Source organism: Diabrotica virgifera, chromosome 6 (assembly GCF_917563875.1).
Source record: "Diabrotica virgifera virgifera chromosome 6, PGI_DIABVI_V3a".
Lineage (NCBI taxonomy): Eukaryota > Metazoa > Arthropoda > Insecta > Coleoptera > Chrysomelidae > Diabrotica > Diabrotica virgifera.
The window spans coordinates 15,827,487-15,847,435 of NC_065448.1; the positions used below are offsets into that span (position 1 = coordinate 15,827,487).

Below are 19,949 nucleotides of genomic sequence, written 5' to 3' on the forward strand. Positions count from 1 at the left end.
GCATATAAATGTATTGTATATATAATGCTTGCCCCCCCCTATCAAAATTTCAAATGACGCTCCTGCCGCATTTCGATTAAGACTGGTTTTCCAAAAAGTACTAAGAGGCAAAAAAGTTTTAAAAACATTGTGTTTAACTAATGGTACTACAATAATAATTTAATTGGAACGTACATAAAAGTTTGGGCGGGTTTAAGGGAACAAAACCCCCATAAAATTTTTATTGGCTGTACGAATTTCACTATAATTTCTTTTTAGGATGGTCATGCCATAAGAATGCCACATGTCCATTTTCATTAAAAAATCTCTAATAGTTTTCGATATATCGGAAAAATCGATTTTCATTTTGTAACTTCAAAGAGCTGTAACTTTTTTTGTGTGCATATTTGTACTAAGGTAAGTTAGGTTTAATCGAACTATTTTTGGTCCCAGAATATGTGATTATATTTATGACCTGTATTTTTGTTACACCCTGTATAAATACAGGTCAGAACTATAGAACTCTATATAAAACTGCTTGAATACGTCACAATTTTACTTTAAAATAAGTTTGTTTAACGTTTCGACTTCATATTCCACTTCTTCGGCTTTTTCCCAATATGAGTTCGCCATTATCGTCCTTCATATCATTCTATTCTCCCAGTCACCTTCTCTGATGATCTGTCATAATATTATGACATAAGTATTCGATCTTGCATGTATTTATTTTGAGTTCACATAGCTCATACTCCACCTTTAATTTCCTTTTCATATATACCACGTCTTTCTTGTCTTGTCCAAAAATTTCTTGGTAATGGGCGAGAAGTAGTGAATGTAATGTTTTTCTCCTACTGGTATGCCCATTGTTCCACATTTCCTCTTTTCATTTACATCTTTTCAAAGCCTGATCTATGTATATGTTAAAAAGTGTTGGTGATATACCACATCCCTATTTGAAGCTTTTTATTGCGATGATTTTTTTTGTTATTTAATTGCCTAACTTTATTTCCACCTGTGCCTATAGTCTTTGTTTTATATTCACTCATATCTCCCTAACATGCATTCTTCTCATTGCTTCCCACAGTTGTCTCCTGGGCACCCTATCGTATGCTTTCTCCAAGTTCACAAAGCTCGTATGTGCTTCAATAGTTTTCCTTTACTCTTGTGTTAGTCCAGAGTAATAAGGATTTTCTCGGGACACTCAAAGATCCTGACTACTACCCAAAAGCTGCCTACTTTTTTTAGTTATTGTAGACCTATAGGAAGAAAACCTACCTGTTTCCTGCCTAGAGTTCGCGTCCCTGTTTTAATTATTAACAATTTAGTGCAAAAATCTGGATTTTTTCGATTTTTTGCACTCCATTCAAAAGCTAAATAGTTGACATAAAATTAAAAAATTCAGTTTTTTCGAACATTGAAAAACCTTCAAATTGCCGATTTTTGAAAGTTAAAACGTTAATTTGTTGCTACGCAAACTGCAAAATAAATGAAAATCGTTATTTGTTAATAACTTTTACTAAAACTACCTTAGAACTTTAGTATTTTACCCAAAGTTGGGTACTGGCGTTCTTAATTAGTTTAACAGTTATTCTATTTGTTTATCCCAGAGTTATTTTGCAATAAGATAAGACAGAAAATAATGAAGATAGGGCAATTCTGAGTATGCCAAATGAAAGTAGAAGAGTGACGGTATCAAGATGTATTAAAAGAAGATAAAAAAAATAATAAATGGGATAAAAATATTTCTAAGGAAAATAAAAAAAGAATATATATATATATTCTTTTTTTCTTAAAAGCATCACAACATATTATTATGGATGCGAAGTTTGGCCCCTAAAAGACAGAACAGAGAAAATGCTTCTTCTTCTTCTTTCAGTGCCTCTCCTATCGGAGATTGGATATCATTAGGGCGATTCTAATTTTATTTACTGCTGTTTTGAACAATTCGTTAGTGGTACAGCCAAACCACTCTCTCAAATTTCTCATCCAAGACATTCTTCTACGGCCTGGATTTCTTCGTCCTTGGATTTTTCCTTGCATTACGTTTTGTAGGAATGTGTACTTTTGTCCCCTCATCAGGTGGCCTAAGTATTCAAGTTTTCTCTTTTTTATATTCAGTAGAACTTCTGGCTTGTTATTTATTCTGCGTAGTACTTCTTCATTTGTAATTTTATCCACCCAACTTATTCTTAGTATACGGCGGTAGCACCACATCTCAAAGCTTTCAAGATTTTTAATATTCCTCTGTTTAAGAGTCCATGACTCAACACCGTAGAGCAAAGTACTGAATACATAGCATTTTAACATTCTAGTTCGTAGATGAATACTAATATCACGATTACAAAATAATTTTTTCATTTTTATAAAAGTAGACCTGGCAATTTCAATACGTCTTTTTATCTCGTGATTTTGGTCACCTGTTTCATTGATAAGGGTTCCCAAGTATTTGTATTCGTTTACTTTTTCAAGTTGGGTACCGTTTATTGTGATACTAGTGTCATTTATTGGATTCTTACTGAAGGTCATATATTTGGTTTTCTTGACGTTCATCCTTATGCCGTAGTTATTACATATCTCATTCATACTTTCAACTAGATGTTGTAGATCTTCCGCTGTTCTTGCCATTATCACAGTATCGTCAGCATATCGAATGTTATTGATAACTTCTCCATTGACTATTATCCCTTCGTTTGCATATGAGAGAGCTTCTTGGCATATTTGTTCGCTGTAGATATTAAACAAGAGCGGTGACAATATACGACTCTGTCGTACCCCTCTACGTATTTCTATTTCGTCCGATGTTTGGTCTTCTATTTTTATATTAGCTCGCTGATTCCAGTACAGATTTAATATTATTTGTATGTCTCTGGTGTCAATGTTCTTAATCTCCAGGATTTCTTTGAGTTACCCGTGTTGAGCTGCCCCCCCCCCACTTGCAAAAATCAAAAAACAAATAGCCCCGATTTATGAGCTATTTATGAGCTCTCATATTCCGCAAACTAAAAATTTTGAGCTCGTTCCACTGAGCAGGAATTTAATACCCTAGTGGGGGGGGGGGGGGGCTGAGTCACTTAAAAATAGGAATATTGAATCGGTTTTTGCGGCAGAATTACGAGCTATTTATGAGCTCTTGAAATTATATAGTTTCGATTTTTGAGCTCATCCCCTTCACCCCCAAACAACCCTTTAATTGATTTAACTTAAGAGAAAGATGCTGAGAAAACTTAAAATATATCGTATTGCGAATATAATTCCTATTGCTTATATACTCTAAGAATAAACTATTAAATCAAGAGCATTTCGATTATTGAGCTACAACCCCTTCGCCAGAAAACCACCCTATCTTCCCGGCTTAAGAGAAAGTTGTACTTAAAATGCGTTAAACTAATTATTTGGCGACTACATATCATTTAATAATTTATAACCTTCCAAATTACGCGCATTTAGATCAGTAAATTGCAATTTATTTTGTATAGTGCAGTCACTGAAGGTAAAAATCAACGATTACCTTCAATTTCGGTGAACCTTCATCGATTTTCACGAAAATTGGTCAGTGGTTAGAGGATACGTCAAGAAACAAAGGTGACATGGTACCACCTTGCGCCTTTACCCTGAGGGTGGATACCGCCCCTTCTCGGGGGTGAAAATTATTTTATAAAAAATAACTGCACAAATCAATAAAAGAACAAATTAAAAGCAAAATTGATTATATAAAGTTAATAAAATAAGTAAATACTTTTTAAGTTATTAAAGATCAAAGATTTTAATTATTTGTGAAAAAAATGCATGTTTTGAAGAGGTTTTTTGTAAATCACTGAAAAACTGTAAGTTTTTACAAAAAAGTTAATAGTAGTTTAATTCGTATAGCTTATATTCTAAGAATAAACTCTAAAATCACGCGCCTTTCGATTATTGAACTACAACCCCTTCGCAAGAAAACCATCCCATATTCCCGGTTTAAGAGAGGGTTGTACTTAAAATAATTTAAATTAATTATTTGTCGACTATATATTGTTTAATAATTTATGAGCTCGCAAAATATACGCATCTCAATTATTGAATTGCCATTTTCTTTCTATAGTGCAGTCACTGAAGGTAAAAATCAACTATGACCTTCGATTTCGGTAAATCTCCATTCATTTTCACGAAAATTGGTGAGCGGATTTTGATACTATCAACTTTTTCTGGATCTTATTTTTCATAGGTATTTCTAAGTACTTTGACAAATATTTAGTACCTAAGTGTTATAAAATGCATCTCTTTCCCGTTATTTAAGCTTGAACCCTTAGATTTGAACAGTCGCGGAAAAAATATACATTTAATTACCAATAACTTACTTTAAATTAACATTAAAGGGTTTTTCAAGTAAGCCATTTATTATATTTTTTATTAGCTTCAATTTTAGTGATGAAAACTTTTTTGTAAAAACTTACAGTTTTTGAGTCATTTATGAAAAATCGCTCTAAAGCATGCATTTTCTTTCCAAAAATTAAAATATTTATCTTTAATAACTCAAAAAGTATTGATTTATTTTAATCACATTATATAACAAATTTTGCTTACAATTTGTCCCTCTCTCGATTTGTGGGGTTATTTTTAATAAAGTAATTTTCACTCCCGAGAAGGGGTGACATATACCCCTGGCTAAAACCCCAAGTTCTTATTATCAATTCGTGAAAATAAATGGCGATTTACCGAAATCGAAGGTAATAGTTGATTTTTACCTTCAGTGACTGCACTATAGAAAGAAAATGGCAATTCAATAATTGAGATGCGTATATTTTGCAAGCTCATAAATTATTAAACGATATGTAGTCGCCAAATAATTAATTTAAATTATTTTAAGAACAACTCTCTCTTAAGCCGGGAATATGGGGTCGTTTTCTTCCGAAGCGGTTGTAGCTCTATAATCGAAAGACGCGTGATTTAAGAGTTTATTCTTAGAATATAAGCTATACGAATTAAACTACTATTAACTTTTTTGTAAAAACTTAAAGTTTTTCAGTGATTTACAAAAAACCTCTTCAAAACATGCATTTTTTTCACAAATAATTAAAATCTTTGATCTTTAATAACTTAAAAAGTATTGACTTATTTTATTAACTTTATATAATAAATTTTGCTTTTAATTTGTTCTTTTATTGATTTGTGCATTTATTTTTTATAAAATAATTTTCACCCCCGAGAAGGGGCGGTATCCACCCTCAGGGTAAAGGCGCAAGGTGGTACCATGTCACCTTTGTTTCTTGACGTATCCTCTAACTACTGACCAATTTTCGTGAAAATCGATGAAGGTTCACCGAAATTGAAGGTAATCGTTGATTTTTACCTTCAGTGACTGCACTATACAAAATAAATTGCAATTTACTGATCTAAGTGCGCGTAATTTGGAAGGTTATAAATTATTAAATGATATGTTGTCGCCAAATAATTAGTTTAATGCATTTTAAGTACAACTTTCTCTTAAGCCGGGAAGATAGGATGGTTTTCTTGCGAAGGGGTTGTAGCTCAATAATCGAAATGCTCTTGATTTAATAGTTTATTCTTAGAGTATATAAGCTATATGAATTATATCCGCAATACGATATATTTTAAGTTTTCTCAGCATTTTTCTCTTAAGTTAAATCGATTAAAGGGTTGTTTGGGGGTGAAGGGGATGAGCTCAAAAATCGAAAGTATATAATTTCAAGAGCTCATAAATAGCTCGTAATTCTGCCGCAAAAACCGATTCAATATTCCTATTTTTAAGTAGTGGGGGGGGGCTGAGTCAGCCCCCCCCCACTAGGGTATTAAATTCCTGCTCAGTGGAACGAGCTCAAAATTTTTAGTTTGCGGAATATGAGAGCTCATAAATAGCTCATAAATCAGGGCTATTTGTTTTTTAATTTTTGCAAGTGGGGGGGCCAGCTCAACACGGGTCTTTGAGTTTACTGTGGCGTACTTTGTCAAGGGCCTTTTCAAAGTCTATAAAGCAGGCGTGTACCTCTTGCTTAACATCTAGGCATCTCTGTGTTAGAACGTTCAGGGCAAAGAGAGCATCCCTGGTACCTAATCCTTTTCTGAATCCCATCTGTGTATCGTTAATATCGATGTCTAGTTTTTGATAGATTCGGTTGTGGATGACTCTAAGAAATATTTTAAGCAGGTGACTCATCAAGGAGATTGTTCGATGATCTGAACATTGCACTGCCTTAGTTTTTTTCGGTATGGTGACAAACGTAGACAGCAACCATTCTTGTGGTATTATACCAGTACTGTATATTGTATTGAATATATGCAATATTATGGTTACGGATTGAACATTCAAAAGCTTCAGCAGTTCTGTAGGGATTTCATCAGGTCCATTTGCTTTTCCATTTTTAGCGTTTCTTATTGCGTATTCCACTTCTTCTTTCAATATGTCTGGCACAGTTGCATTGATTATCTGAGTTAAGTTGTTTCTATCGTCTTCAAATAATTCATTCAGGTATTCTGTCCATCTTTTTATTTTATTCTCTAGATCTACAATAAGGTTTCCATCTTTGTCTTTAAGTTTACCTATTTGGCATTTCTTTATGCTTCCTGTTATCTCTTTTACTTTTTTGTGCATATTGAACGCATCGTACTTTTTCTCATAGGTTTCCATTTCTTCACACTGTTCTTTAATCCACGCCTCTTTGGCTTCTTTTATTCTCTTTTTTATGTATTTGTTTATTTCTTTGTATTTGTCTAGGTAATTCTTCATATTTCTTCTTTGTTCCATCAAGTCTAGTATATCCTGTGTCATCCACCCATTGTTCTTTGTTGTCGTTTTTGTCAGATGTTTCTTTCCTGCTGTTTGTATAGCTGTATTTATGTACTTTAATTTTTGGTTAACGTTATCTGTATCGTTAATTTGTTGTTGCACTGAACTGAGGTTTTCATTTATTTCTTCTCCTGTTTCTTGTTGTATATTTTTGTTTCTAAGTTTAACTAAATCTAGTGTCTTTCTTTGTGGTCTCCTTATCTTTTTTGGTCTCGCCTCTATCACAGTAACTACCGGATTATGATCTGAGCCTATATCAGCTCCTGGGTACGTCTTAGTACATTTAACAGCATTACGATACCTCCTTGCTATCAGAATGTAGTCTATTTGATTTCTCACTATTTATTCTTTGGTATGTTGTGGAGATGTCTATGTATATAATCGCCGAGGAGGAAATTTAAAAAGGGTGTTTGTTATTACGAAGTCTTCGCTCTGGCAAAATTGAATCAATCGATCTCCTCTGTCGTTTCTGTTTCCAAGTCCATAGTCTCCTACATGTTCTCCTACCTTACCTTGACCGACCTTGGCATTAAGAAAATGCTTACAGCAACAGAAATGGACTTCTGGCGCCTTTCGGCGGGAATATGTAGACGCGACAGAATAACAAACGAGAGAGTCCGAGAAATCATGGGGGTTACACATACTATTGTTGACGACATCAGGACGAAACAACTCAGCTGGTACGGACACGTAAGGAGAATGCCGAAGTATAGAATACCAAGACAAATCCTCGAATGGCAACCAAGAGGAAGGTGCAGACCAGGAAGGCCTAGAAGAAGTTGGAGAGAAGGAGTTGATAGAGAAATCAGGGACAGAGAACTGGAGGACGATCTATGGAATGACAGAACGAGACGGAGATTGGAAATCGGAAGACGTCGAAGAACGTTGTAAACCGATGTTATATAGATATAAAAAAATAATTAATATAGTCAAAAATCCTAATGCCAAATTTTTTAAATTTTCTAGTTTATAAACATTTAGAATAACTTTAAAAATGTTGTCCGTAGAAAAAATCTTTTTATATATTCGAAAAGATAGTATTTTAACACGAATTTAAAAAAAAATTAGCCTGGCTTCATTTGGGACAATATTAGCCATATGTTTTTTTAATTCACAACTAATTTGTTTATAATAATTAAGGAATCTCATTAATGCCATTATAAAGAATGGGATTTGTATTTTTTCTTAAAAAAATTGCACAAACATTGCACCTTCACAGCACCCTCTACGATTTTTCAAAAATGTAGGTCAAACAATTACTAGGGGGAACCTACAAATCCACCGAGTTAAAATACCGAAAAAGCAATTTCAAACGAATATAATTTTCTGTATATCCGGATTAACTCAATGGATTTTGATCTTTCTCTTTTTAATTTGTATGTAATTTATACGTACATTAAAAATATGCAATTTGTTTATAAATTGATTAATTAATAAACAGTCTAATTTGTTTAAACAATTCTTGAAAAAATATTTTTTTTACAAAAATCTATTTTTTTAATCATAGTATCATTAATGATCATAGAAAAAGTTAAAGTTCACTTAAATAAATAAATGATTTTTATTAGATAATTATTTATTGAAGGTAATTTATTTATTAAAGTATACCTTAAATTTTTCTATGATTATATTAATAACGATAGTATGCTTAAAATCATGGATTTTTGGGAAAAAATTATTTTTTCAAAAATTGTTAAACAAATTAGACTGTTTATTAATTAACAAATGTCTAGACAAATTGCATATTTGTAATGTACAGAAAAATTATATGCAAATTAAAAAAGAACGATCAAAATATATTCAGTAGATCCCGAGATATAGAAAATAGAATTAGACGTTTTGTCACCTATTTTGAAAATGTTTAAATGAAATTTTTTGTAAGATAGATTCTACTTATCTGGAATATTTTTTCCTGGGTCAATTTTATTGAACAATAATACTCGTATACAGAACACGATCCTTGCGGTCATATTTCGGTAGTTCCATTTTTATGTTCTCTGGTCCTGGTACTCAAATCTTTGTTCTGGCTTGTTCATTGTTAGGTTTAGTTTTAGATAAAATAGATTTTAAAGTGTCTGTTGTTGTTTTGAACGTTTGTGACATGTTGACTTTATTTCCTATCGTTTTTTAAATTTTTCCAATAATCCTTTTATATATGGTATTGTTTTTTCTCCTCGTATCATTTCTTATATTATGAATGTTATAGGATCCCGTTCTAAGTTATTCTGTTCCATTAGGTTTATTCTTGAAAATTCCTCATTTATAAACTACAAACGATAATCATTTTTTAATTAAACAAAAATGTTAACAAATGTTTTCTATGTGTTGGTGTTTGTCATTGATTAGGTACAGGTCGTTAACTTAATAGCAAATTAATATAAATTCTTATCGTTTTTAAAAATGTGATAGCAAAAAGTACGATAAATTGGCTGTTAAGTACAAATGAATGTGAATATTATTATTTGTATTTGTTATTTATTTAAGATATTAATAGGCCTGTCAATGAGTTGCAGAGTGTGATACTTTTTATTGAACATTTTCTTGATTTAACTAGTAGTTGTTTTTGGTAACAAGGATCGCAACGACATGTGAAACACAACTTTATTCCCATCAACTCTCGATAATCAAACCAATATAAAAAAAAAAGAATGTGTGTGTGTGTACTTTGTACGCACGTAAGAATTTATACTTCTATTAAAATATAATCTAACTTCATATTATGATTTCAACGAAATCAATATACCTATCTACTTTAACATTTTTTTTGTATTGTATTTAAATATTAAACTAATTTTAGAAAGAACAAAAAAAATACCAAAAATTAAAATAAAAAAAAATAAAAAGAAAAGAAAAAGGATATGACTTTGTCAGGATTTGAACAGGGGACCTCTCGATCCCTAGGCGAATGCTCTACCGATCAGCTACCACGGCTTTTGTATTCAGTGGATCATTTCTCGGACATAATTACAATCTTGGTGACAGATACTTTAAATGAAAATAAACATTTTCAATAATACTTAGGAGGAAGACAAATCCAGAGACATAAAAAATTATAATAAATATATTTACTAACAACACTAATAATATATTCTTTTCACGCACACCTTATTTGCGCTACATAACTAAAATGATGTAGCGACTATTTAATACCATACTGTTCGTGTGCGCATGCGCCGGGAAATGTAAAAATTCACCCCCGTGCCTAAAGAAGTATAACTTCAAAAATACCAATAAAACTTGTACTCCCAAATCTTTTGTATAGCTGCTCCCTCTGCAAAATTATCTTCCCCCCATAACCTTGGTCCTCCATGTATACCTAGATCAAGCGATCACCATGCCTGCTCTACCCAATACTGTATTGTGGCTCCCAAAAATGTACACTTCGCATCTACAACTCCCATGCTCGTATCTGTATTTACTTGTCTTCTTCATCGCAAGTTGACAATATTCTCAGCACTCATCAAAACATTACTATTAATTCAAATAATATTCCAATACGTAGACTAATTTCACCTATCAAAAGAATATTACTTTCTAATGTAAGCCCATCCACTCCTCAACCTATAATTGAGCTTTGAGAATTGTATTATGAGAAGTAAAAGAAAGACAGGACTTGAATCTGTTGCACACATGGATAGTAAAAGACTAGCCCGAATAGCAATGGTTTTAGAACCATCAGACACCAATCACAAATATGACTACATGCTTAAGATTCCATAATGACAGATCCAAAGCCCTGTTATCATCATCCATTAATTCAATTTGTCCATTGTTGAACATAGGCTTCCTCCAGATATTTCCATTTTATTCTCTTTTTCACCTCTGCTATCCAATTGGTCACACTTCTTATGAGACATTGCATTGGGACTCTTCCACGGCTTCGCCATCTTTCATTCTCGCAACATGTTACACCCATTTCCATTTTTGTCTTATAATACGTTCGATAATGTCTTCACTCCTGTTTGTTCACGAATTTCCTTTTAGTTTATTCCAAGCATTCAGCTCTCCATTTTACGTTGCTTTAAATTCCCGTTATAAGAAGTAGAAGAGAAGATTTAAACAATATTTCATCATTAGATCTTCGCTTGTCCACTGCTGGACATAGATCTCCCTCATAATTTTCCATCTGTTTCGATCTTGTGTCTTTTGCATGCCATTCCAATGACAACGTTTTAGATCATCTGTCTAACGTGTTGGTGGACGACCTCAAACAATATTTGGGGGTTGTGTGTGTGTGACAAGTATCTACGAAAGTATCTATCTTGATTAAAAGTATCTACGAAACTGGTACAGCTTGTGTTCGACTTCATGAAGATACCAAGAAATTTAGAATAGAACGTGGAATTAGACAGGGTGATACTATCTCCCCGAAATTGTTTACAGCTGTTCTTGAATATATGTTCAAGCAAATGGAAGGAGAGGATAATATGGGAATCAATATAAACGGGGAGGATCTGAACCACCTAAGATTTGCCGATGACATCGTTTTAATATCTGATAGAGTTGATAAAGCTACAAAAATGCTGCACACGCTCTATAAAGTGTCAAAAACAATTGGTCTTAAAATTAACACCTCAAAGACAAAATTTATGACCAACCTTGTAGTCAGCGATAAAATTCAGATTGGGAGTCATAGCATCGACCAAGTAATAGCTTACAAATATCTAGGACATGAGATTCGCTTAGGCCGAGATAACCAGACAACTGAAATACAAAGAAGGATAGGTCTTACATGGGCTGCCTTCGGTAGATTAAATAACATTTTCAAGTCTAATATTCCAGTTTGTTTAAAAAGAAAGGTCTTTGACCAGTGTGTTTTGCCGGTTCTTACATATGGTGCAGAAACACTAACTCTGACAAAAAGAACAATAAATAAAATAAGAGTTACACAACGCGCTATGGAAAGATCAATGTTAGGTATTACCATCAGAGATAAAGTACCAAACCTAGAAATAAGAAGAAGAACAGGAGTCACGGAGGCAGTTGAAAGAATAGCCATGGCTAAATGGGCTTGGGCAGGACATGTTGCCAGACTGACGGATGACAGATGGACCAAAAAGATTCTGGAATGGCGACCAAGGCAGGAGGCATATCGAAGCAGAGGACGACCACCGACTAGATGGACGGATGATATCAAGCGCATCACCACAAATTGGATGCAAGAAGCTCAAGATAGAAATAGGTGGAAATTTTTACGGGAGGCCTACGTTCAGCAGTGGACAAATATAGGCTAGTTGATGATGATGATGATGATGTGTGTGTGTGAAAGAGATCCTGGCAACAGACAAAATCTATTTGCCACAAAACATGTAAATTCTTAATTACGTTAAATGTTTTCATGTTGTCTATTTCTAAACTATACCGCTATTTTCGAATATCTGATAAAATTAATGATGGAATCTAGTACCGATTTATCTGAGGAAGAAAGGTGAGCTGTAATATTTAGCGGCAATGGATACTCATGATGAATTAGTTCTTGATACAGAATTGAAGAAGATTGAGAGTTCAGAGAACATTCTAGAAATATATGATTTAGATCACCAAATGGATACATTGTCACAACTACAGACAGGAGAGTTAAGTATTCCAATTTTATATAAGTGAGATGGAAAGCGACCATGGTTCAATTTTAAACGAGTCAATACTGACATTTGTGCTCTATTATAATTAAAGGTGAAATGAGGAATGTTTTTTGGAAGTGTAGGGTGAATACTGAAATAATGGTTTGTAGATTTATTTACAATTCTTTTGTAATCAGTTTCCCATTTCCTTCTGATATTAGGTTTGAAAGCATTATTCAAATCTTTTAAATTAAATACTTTGTCAATATGGTGGCAACTGTGAGTACTTTTTGCGGCTATATCCGCAATTTCATTACCTTCGACTCCGCAATGTCCTTTCGTCCAAATAAACGAAACAGTTACATTATTTTGTTTAAGATCCACAATTAATTTTTTAATGTTTAAAATTAAGGCATTTCGGAATTGGTTTATTGGGTGACCGCTAATAGCTTGTAATGCTGATTTTGAGTCTGAAATTATTGCCATATTCGTGCATGTTTGAGTTGCACACCATTTTAGTGCCTTTTCAATAGCAAAAGACTCGGCGGTAAAAATGGAACAATAATTTGAGATTCTGTACTTTTCAATATGATTTATGTTTGAAACAAAAAATGCCGAACCTGTATTTATCTCCGTTTTTGACCCATCTGTATATATTTTAGTTAAATTCGACCCGAGACCATTTACAATGGATTTTATTATGGCTTGGTTTAAGATATTACAATCTGAATACCGAGTTAATATGGTGATAGGTTTGTCAATTATAGAAACGAAACAGTGTGCATACAATGGTATTTCATTAAGTTTAACAATATCATTTTGAAATAAGTTTGTATCAATAAATGCATCTGCCAAAGGAGGAGAGTTTTTCTTTTTCCAATAATGATTTGTCAAATTCTGGATTACAAGAAAGTTAATTTGTGCGATCAGATCACTGTTGTAACATCTATATTTTAATATACTTTTATTTGCCATAAACTGTCTTCGAAAACTAAGAGGAAGTTCTTGAGACTCTGCCAGAATGGCATGATTTGGTGAAGATGCCATGGCTCCCAAACAGATTTTCAGAGCTCTATATTGTATTCGATCAAGAGTAAGTTGGTTCGTATTGGAGGTAGAACCATAGAGAGTACACCCATAATCCAAAATCGAGCGAATATAAGACTTGTAGAACATTAAGGAAATTTGTTGATCCGCGCCCCAGCTCTGTTTGGAGAGGAAGCGCAGAAGATTAATTCCCTTTTCACATCTTTGTTTGACATACTTAATGTGACTGGTCCATAGAAGTTTACTATCTATAATTATACCTAAATATTGATATTCTTTTACGATAGTAATAGTGTATTTACCTATAGAGAAATTATCGACTAACTGATATCTGTGCCTTGTGAAACACATCACAGCTGTCTTTTCTGGTGAAACACTAAAACCCATATCGTCGAACCAATTTTGTAACCTGTCAAAAGTACGTCTTAAGTCTATCATACAGCGATCGTAGGTATTATGGGGTTATATAATATTTGGGGATTATAAAACATAATATATTGACGTAGATAAAATACACTGATTGATGATTAAAGTATTTCATTTAAATTGCTTAGAAATGAAACCCAATTTCCAAAATTTGTCCAAGGAACCCCTTTTTATTTTTTCAGTTGGTTTTTTCCTCGAACCGATTTTCTGTACTGTTCAAAAGCTTCCCAAGTACAACTTTTTACGTGTTTAACATTTACTGTGTATAAGGTATAATTCATTTTAATTTATTTTAGGGAGTTGTTTTAGCAGACATAGAAAGCCAGCTTGGAAATGAAGCAATCACTAAATTGTCGAATCAATTTGGAAGTAACAAAGCAGTATTCCTAAAAACAGATGTAACAAAAGCCGATCAACTAGAAGGTATATACATAATTGCATGTTATAATACTTATGACGTAACGTTTTTTTGTTTTTTTGATATCGATCGGATATTTTTAAAATACATAATCTTCTTGATAATCAGGTTCTGTCGGTCTGGAAATAGATTTCTGAAAATAGAATTAGTTTCGTTATCAAAAATAATAGTTAAAATAATATATATATATAAAAATTAGACGAGTTATAGTTAGGAGAAAGAGTCAGAAGAATTATATAAGGAGACCAATATAACTGCAGTAATACGAGCACAAAGACTTAGATGGTTAGGACATGTCCAAATAATTACCCAAGTTAGATTGCCAAAAATCTTGTTACGCGCTATATTAGGTGTTAAAACAGAGAATGCCTAGGACCAGATGGAGTCATGAAGTTAATAACGACCTGAGGTATCTCAATGAAAGCCGTTGGAAAGAAAAAGCGAAGAAAAAACAGGAATGGAGGACGATTGTAAACCAAGTCATAAGTCTGCTTGCCTCGAAGTGCTAATATTTTATTATTATTCTTCCATTTTCATCAGTTTTTGTTAACTAGTATTTTATCATTTTTACTAATTTTTACAGTTTGTTGCAGCTGCCTTTAAACTAGCAGTATCGACATTTGGAGCAGTTGATATAGTAGTCAACAATGCCGGTATGCTCAAAGATTCTCAATGGGAGCTAGAAATTGCAGTTAATTGTGTAAGTACAGATTGTGCACCCGATAATTGAGTATGTACCGGGTGTCCCAATAAGAATGGCCCTCGGCCATATCTCAGGAACCGTTTATAGTACAGCTTTGAGAAAAAATATTTATAACAAAAGTTGCCTCGATTGGATTAAAAATGCATACTTGTATTTAATATTAACCAAAGAAAACTAGATTTCCGAAAATAGTTAAATAACTCTTACTAGCTGGCATATTACTTATTAGGCTATTTCGAAAATAAGACTCTTACATTGACGAAAAAGAGCTGTTTTTAACACGACCAAGTATGCAAAATTCGATTTAGCAGAACCGGACTTACAGCCATTTTTTCATAAGAAGGTTCCCACTCATCCCCACTTCTTATTTACAAAGGTAGACTTAAACTTGTGAAATCAAATATGCGCAAAGTTTTATGAAGAATACGATGATCGGATTTTCAGTGCCCGTTCATTAGGTAAATTTTGTAAAATTTAAATTTTTTTATTTTTGATATTTAATTACGCCCTCTAGCGGTGGACCTACAATTATGAAAATATTTTCCAGGCTTTTCCCGAGGCAACTTTTGTTCTAAATATTTTTTTCTCAAAGCTGTACCATAAACGGTTCCTGAGGCACGGCCGAGAGCCATTCTTATTGGGACACCCGGTACTTGAGTGATTGTGAAAATACAAACCTTGTATTTAGAAGATTGAGTTATGCAAAGGCACGTATCCACTATGTTCGCACTCCTCTTGCGCTCCGCGCTCCTGCAACACCGTATGGTGGATACCTTCGCGCTCCCGGACCGTGCAATATTGCGTGCTCGGCCTCAGTGCTCCAATCGGTGGCGGTTTATATGTAAAGGAGCGCAAGCCATATCCATTGGAGCAGTTGCAGGGAGAGCAGAGCGGAAGAGGTTTACGAACATAGTGGATACGTGCCATGATGGTTATTTTATGCAAAATAAATGTGAATATAAACAAGGTTAAAGAAATATATATACAGGGTGTCCCCGAAAATAGTGCGTTCCTTTAAGTTATGGATATAATACACAATTTAGAACAAAAAAGTCCTATAACATTTTTTTCTAAAGTTTCTAACCGTTTCCAAGAACAAAATTACATTGTTCTTCCATATAAGTTACTTGAAGCGTTATCTACACTCGCGTCATCTTTCTTCATTAGAGGTCGCTAAAAGCATACTCCGGTATAATATTTAAATATATTTACCAACCAGTCGGTACGTTTTGGTTCAATTAATTCTTTTGCAAAGCCCCTTTGATAACGGTTAAACCCGTTAAACACGTGTCAGAGGATGGTAAGAAACTCGAATTGAATAAAACGAAACCGACTAGTTTTATTTTAAATAAATATAAGACTTATTTACAATCAATTTATTATACCTTGGTCGACCGTTTTCGACGACTAAGCTTTGCTGTTCATCGTCAGATCTCCGGAAAAGTTAATTAAGTAAGGCCAATACAAGGAATATAGTTACATATAGTTAGATACTAAAACGCTCATTTATGCTAATCTGTTGTCTGAGTATCATCGGCTTTATTTAGTTCCTTGTATAGGCATCATTTAAGTAACTTTTCCGGAGACTGACGATGAACAGCGAAGTTTAGTGTTCGAAAATTCGAAACCAATCGTCCAAATGTACAAGAAACTGAACTAAGTCTAATACTTATTTATTTAACCTTGTTGAAACTGACTCACATGTAATAATTAAAGTATAAGTGTAATAAAGTTAATACAACTATTTTTTAGAACGCCGTTGTCCAAGGATCATTACTGGGAATCAAATATATGGGAAAAAATAATGGACACAAAGGAGGAGTCATAGTAAATGTTGCATCGATTTATGGTTTTCAAGAAGTGGAAGCTGCTCCGGTATACGGTGCCACCAAACACTTTGTTGTTGGTTTGAACAAATGCTTTGGTGCAAAATACTATTACGATCTGACAGGTATTAAAAACATCATCATCAATGGTGCTACAGCCCTATAAAAGACCTAAGTCCTCGACCTTCCAAAAGACCTAAGTCTATTGAGCCAGTCAGTTCTATCCATTGCCAACTATTGCTGCACCTATTTTTCTACCATGCTCATCTACACCATCCTTCCATCTGAGTTTTGGCCTACCCCTATTTCTACTTCCTACAGGTTGTGACATAAGGATTCTTCTAGGAGGGTTGTTATGCTGTGATCTTGCTAGATGTCTTGCCCATCTTAGTCTTCCTATTTTTGTAAGAGATACCAAGTCTTTACCACCAAATATATGTTTGTATCTGTGGTATATCTCGTAGTTGTACATCCTCCTACAAACACCATTTTCACAGATGCCACAGAATATTCCTCTCAGTATCCTTTGTTCAAATATAAGCAAAAGGTTTTTATCTGCCTTAAAGATGGTCCAAGGCAGATGAAACTTCTCTGCAACTTATCTTTAAGAAGATTTCTTAGATCATCTAAGAAGAGTTCTTAGATGTTAGGTCCGTTATGGAGTAGAAAGCTGGAATCTTATAGAAGATGCCATAAAACGATTAAAGGTGTTTGGAACGTGGTGCTACCGACGTATGTTGAGGGTCTTATATATACACCACATAACATAACTATTCTCCAGAGACTAAGAAAAGACAAAGAGATAATTAACACCGTAAAGAACAAGAAAGTGGCTTTCTTTGGCCACATTATGCGTAATAATAAATATCGACTTCTAAAGTTGATTCTACAAGGCAAGATTGAGGGCAAAAGAGGCCCTGGACGTAGACGCATATCCTGGCTGGCCACTCTTAGGAACTGGACTGGCCTAACGTCAACTAATCTATTTCGAACTGCTGTGAATGGAATAAGATGTGTCAATGCGGTCGCCAACATCTCTAGAACATGGGCACCTTTAGAAAAAGGAGATGGTCCATGTCTCCGATCCATATGTCAAAACTGGTTGTATAAGGGTTTTGTATATATGTTATAGTCAAATCCCGAATTTCAGGCACTCCTAGGTTTGACTAGGCAATCCTCAGGTCTGACTGACGATCTTAGTCAAAGCCCGAAATAAATTACAGTTTCGGCCTTTGACTAGTCAAACCTAGGAGAGACTAAGTTGGTCAGGCAAAGGTCGAAATTTTATTTTATGAAATCGGGGTTTGACTGGTCAAACCCCGATCAGCTATTAAAATGTCGTAATTTGTTAGATTAGGTTTAACAAAACGTCATTTTTTAAATTTAATGTTCATTATTTTTATATTTTCGTAATTAAAATAAAATAATGAGTGTTTATTTTATTAGCCTTGTCTTCCAAATTTTGAATCTTTTGTACTAATTTCTCTTAGAGACATCTTAACGTCTGGAACATCTTCGAAATTAATAAAATTCTCTTTTATTTGATTTCTTGAAAAAATAATGTTTATTGTTCCCTATTTCGTACCAACTGTATATAAACCGTCAATTGTTTTAGCTTTTATGATACCCAAAATATTTCGAGCATCTCCTTTGGCTATATCAAAGCTGGGGATAGGTATTGTTACACAGACAGAAAAGATTAAAATAAATATAGGAAAGGCGATTGAAGGTTTTAAATGCCCAGGCTAATACTAAACAATTAAGTGAAAAAAAATGTACTCCAATTTCGATCGGAATAACTGTAACATTACCTATCCCCAGCTTTGATAGAGCCAAAGGAGATGCTCGAAATATTTTGAGTATCACACAAGATAAAACAATTGACGGTTTATATAGAGTTGGTACGAGATACGGAACAATAAACAAACTTACTTCAATAAATCAAATAAGAGAATGCAAAGAGAATTTTCTTAATTTCGAAGATGTTCCAGACGTTAAGCTGTCTCTAAGAGAAATGAGTACAAAAGATTGTAAATTTGGAGGACAAGGCTTTTTAAAATGCTACTGCAATAAGAAATGCTCTTCAAAAGTGTAAAATGTCTAACAGTCTAACGTATTGTGCAACTTTAAATGCCATAATGCCTCAACATGTGAGAATAAACATTATTTTTTAATTTTAATTACGACAATATAAAAATAATAAACATTAAAATTAAAAAATGACGTTTTATTAAACCTAATCTAACAAATTACGACATTTTAATAGCTGATCGGGGTTTGACTAGTCAAACCCCGATTTCATAAAATTAAATTTCGACCTTTGCCTGACCAACTTAGTCTCTCCTAGGTTTGACTAGTCAAAGGCCGAAACTGTAACTTTATTTCGGGCTTTGACTAAGATCGTCAGTCAGACCTGAGGATTGCCTAGTTAAACCTAGGAGTGCCTGAAATTCGGGCTTTGACTATAACATATACATAGTTATTTTTCTCAGAGTTTCTCAAAACAGATGGAACACGACTTCTACGGAACACAAAAAGAAGTATGGAGAATGATCAGAGGGCAAAGAAAGGAGATGAACGAATTAATAAAAGCGAAACACATTCAGAAGGCAACATGGGCAGACTACTTTCGATCTCTATTTGCTAAAGGCGACGATAATTAACCACCAACACCTGAAGTTACGACAAACGAAGAAATAAACATCGAGGAGGGAGAGGTAAAGGAAGCATTAAGAAAATTAAAAAATAGAAAATCTCCAGGAGAGGACTGAATATCGAACGAACTCCTAAAGTACGGAGGACAAGATCTAACTAAACAACTATTAAAACTAACACACCAAATAAAAGAACAAAACAGAATACTACAAAAATGGAGATCAAACATCCTAATACCTCTCTTCAAAAAGGAGACAAATCAGACCCCGAGAATTACAGAGGGATTAACTTATTAAACACAACATTCAAATTAACAACAAAAGTGATAACAAACAAATTGAATGAAATTATAACATTAGAAGAAGAAAAACAAGGTTTTAGGTCGGGAAGGTCATGCACTGACGCTATATCTATAATGAGGCAAGTTCAAGAGAAATCGTTGGAATACAACAAACCGGCATATTTATGTTTCGTGGACCTTAAGAAAGCATTTGACAGGGTCACATTAAAGGACGTTATCCACTTGTTATACTCGAGAGAGGTACCTCTG

The 19,949-nt window shown here is 33.7% G+C and overlaps 2 protein-coding genes across 3 annotated transcripts in view; one reads left to right on the forward strand and one right to left on the reverse strand.

Annotated features, from left to right (window-relative positions):
• LOC114325370 (potassium/sodium hyperpolarization-activated cyclic nucleotide-gated channel 2) overlaps nucleotides 1-19,949 on the reverse strand; it is a 571,529-nt gene that overhangs the window by 282,842 nt on the left and 268,738 nt on the right. The gene's annotated exons all lie outside the window — the stretch shown is intronic.
• The window catches only part of LOC126886577 (15-hydroxyprostaglandin dehydrogenase [NAD(+)]-like), a 37,668-nt gene that overhangs the window by 2,305 nt on the left and 15,414 nt on the right, over nucleotides 1-19,949 (forward strand). The window contains exons 2-4 of the mRNA XM_050653530.1: nucleotides 14,094-14,220; nucleotides 14,809-14,915; nucleotides 16,671-16,869. Of these exons, the coding sequence (XP_050509487.1) occupies nucleotides 14,094-14,220; nucleotides 14,809-14,915; nucleotides 16,671-16,869 (433 nt within the window). The remainder of the gene's footprint in view (nucleotides 1-14,093; nucleotides 14,221-14,808; nucleotides 14,916-16,670; nucleotides 16,870-19,949) is intronic.